The 2,829-nt window shown below is 34.2% G+C and overlaps 1 protein-coding gene across 1 annotated transcript; it reads right to left on the minus strand.

The window, feature by feature from the left end:
- Nucleotides 1–1,829: 1,829 nt before the first annotated feature.
- On the minus strand, nucleotides 1,830–2,460 carry LOC108354189 (uncharacterized; the record flags this gene model as incomplete). Its single annotated transcript, XM_017605379.1, has 1 exon — nucleotides 1,830–2,460. A coding segment is annotated over exon 1 (631 nt), but the record flags the coding sequence as incomplete, so codon positions are not given.
- Between the last annotated feature and the right edge of the window lie 369 nt (nucleotides 2,461–2,829).

A 2,829-nucleotide genomic window follows, 5' to 3' on the forward strand; every position in this document is an offset into this window, starting at 1 on the left:
TTTATTTGGATAATTGTTGCCCCTTGTCATCAAAAATAAGCAAACCAAAGACCCCCTCTTCTCACTGGTAATTACATAATACTTTAATAGCCCCTTAATTTACTTTAGCTTGATTTGTGCATGCAGGGCCAGTTTAGCAGGATGTCTGAATCGATTTCCTTCATCATTCTTAGCAATTTCCAGTGGGAAAAGTGGTAATGCATTACATGCGTGATAAATAATATAATGTATTTCTAATGAGTTCTAGATCTATTTCTGTTTAATATGTAATCAGAATTCTAATGTATCCAAAAACTCGCAAAAATTTCATACTAAATCACATTCATTCTTGCATTACTGGTAATGCAAAAATGAATTCCCCACTTTTCCTAGGACATCGGCGTGGGGAAAATAATACATTTTCGAATGTGAAAACGGCTGTTTTACCGATTATTTTTTCGATCACTATACATTACTTTTTCCCACTGGGTTGAAGTGCATTTTTATTGTTATCTGCTGCAAACAGGCATTTTGGGAACTAAATAGAATTTAAAATCTCCGTACACAAGTGCGCTTAGTTTTAACAGTTTACAATTTGTGTAATATTAATTAAAACAGCTTTTATTTATTTTATGTATCTTTGGATTCACGTCTTGACTGAACTTACTAATTCGGTATTTCTACTATTACTTATAGGGTAGGCTATTCATAAAGTCTGGACAATGAAATAAAAAGGTATCTATTATAAGTTCCATAAATATTAGGAGGCTTTTAGTGTTTAATATATTTTTTGCACATAAACTTGTATCTTGAACTTATTTTTCCACAAAGTGAGGATGTCAAAATTTTAATAGATATGGGATGTACGGTAATTTTCCAAGAAGATCTCTTAATAGATTAGTTCATGAAAATTATTCCAAACGAAAACTTGAAATTGATAAAAAATCATAACTAAATTTATCTAAAATCCTTCAAATTTTATTATTAACTTTTTGTTTGTTTAAAAACCTTTTCTTCTTAGAATCAAAATTTTACCAAGCAAAATGTCTTTGGTTTTTTAATGAAATGAGGCGAATGCTCAATAAGTTGATAATTGTTGTTCTCATTTGCATACTAACAATAAATCGTAAATTTTTGTTTCACACCAACTCCAATATTGAACAGTGAAATATATTTAAATTTTACCCAAATATACAACGATATAGCTAAATTGGCAAACATATATGGGACATTCACAAGGCGTGTTAAACGTCGTAATGTGTTAAAGTCTTAAAATTTGTAAACGTAAATAACAGCTAATACATTTTTAGACGTTTGTAACATAACCAAAATGTTTTTAAACTAGTAGGAAATATATTATTTGCTCTTATTATACCAACGAATATTTCAAAACGCTTTTAACCTTTACTTTTTATTGAACAATTTTATGACCTTAACCCTCAAACGGGCAAACTCGTAAAAATGCTCAGATCAAGCTGATATTTTGTGTGCATGTAAATATAGGCAAAATATCCTTAAGATTGGGTTTTCAGATAAAAATTTTGTGTGGAATTATTGTTATGTGAGAAATAATCAACACCGTCTCAGGACGGTCTTGCCGGTTTGCGCGTGAATAAAATTGAAATTTTGTAGACATGTTTTTAAAACAATTTTATTAGGAAAAATAAGTTATTCAGGCAATTTTCTTAAAATTAATCAATTTCATTTGACTTCGAGGCATGACTAGGGTAAGGAATAACCTAACAGTTATTAATTTTTGTGATGGTAATCCCAAAAACAATTTTTATCAGCTGTACAACATAAATGAAGGTCACACTTGGAACAAGTGACTTGTGTGTCTGATTTCTTACAATATTTGCACCGTTTTTTCCCTTTTCTATCCATCCAAATCGGGAAATGATCTTGGCCATCGAATCGAACATCATCAACTTGATGAACAGCTCTTCTTCCAATTATTGAGGGGCTAGGCTGTTGAGATACCGAGCGATCGATACCTTGCACAGATGACTGCCTACCTACAGGCCGTTTTTCTTTGAAAGAAACAAGACCTGCAGCTATTTCCTCACGGAATTGCGGAAGGTTGTATTGTTGTTCTTCTTGGGATACATTGCTGGAATCGTTTGCTTTCTCAGCACGCACACGTTTGTACAAAATATAGGCATTCGTAGCCGCCATATCCACAAAATGATAGAAAAGTCGCATCATAATATTTCGACTTTTAGCCTGAATATGGTAGCGACCCATAAGACTGTCCATCAGGTCGACTCCACCCATGTGAGCATTGTATTCCCGTATGATTTGCGGACAGTTTATTTCGATGAAGTGTTTTTGTTTACTATCATATCGGGACACCTTCGCTGTTTGCAAATCAGGATTGGCTCTCAAAAATGGTTCAATACCAACATATGTAGATGCCAGGCGCACACATTTGTTATCCTTCCATAAAACCGTATTCAGATCGATTCCTTGAACTGAGGTCATGTATTCGGTGGAAAATCCTCTACTCTCTTTGCGGACCTCGCCGTCGGTCGGTAGCTTGCAACCTGGTATGCGGTTAGCTGTAAATAAAAATATAATCATGTACTNCTGAGGTCATGTATTCGGTGGAAAATCCTCTACTCTCTTTGCGGACCTCGCCGTCGGTCGGTAGCTTGCAACCTGGTATGCGGTTAGCTGTAAATAAAAATATAATTATGTACTTTTACCAACAAAATCTCCTGAAAACCCAGTTACCTCTCACTGTGCCTAAACTATAAATTCCACGAGCTCGCAAATATACCAACAGAGGCAATGATGTATAAAAGTTGTCAAAGTAGAGTATGTGATGAACGAAATCGGGAATTGTTTGTG

Source organism: Rhagoletis zephyria, unplaced genomic scaffold, assembly GCF_001687245.7.
Source record: "Rhagoletis zephyria isolate East Lansing unplaced genomic scaffold, Rhagoletis_zephyria_1.1 Rzeph_scaffold_33970, whole genome shotgun sequence".
Lineage (NCBI taxonomy): Eukaryota > Metazoa > Arthropoda > Insecta > Diptera > Tephritidae > Rhagoletis > Rhagoletis zephyria.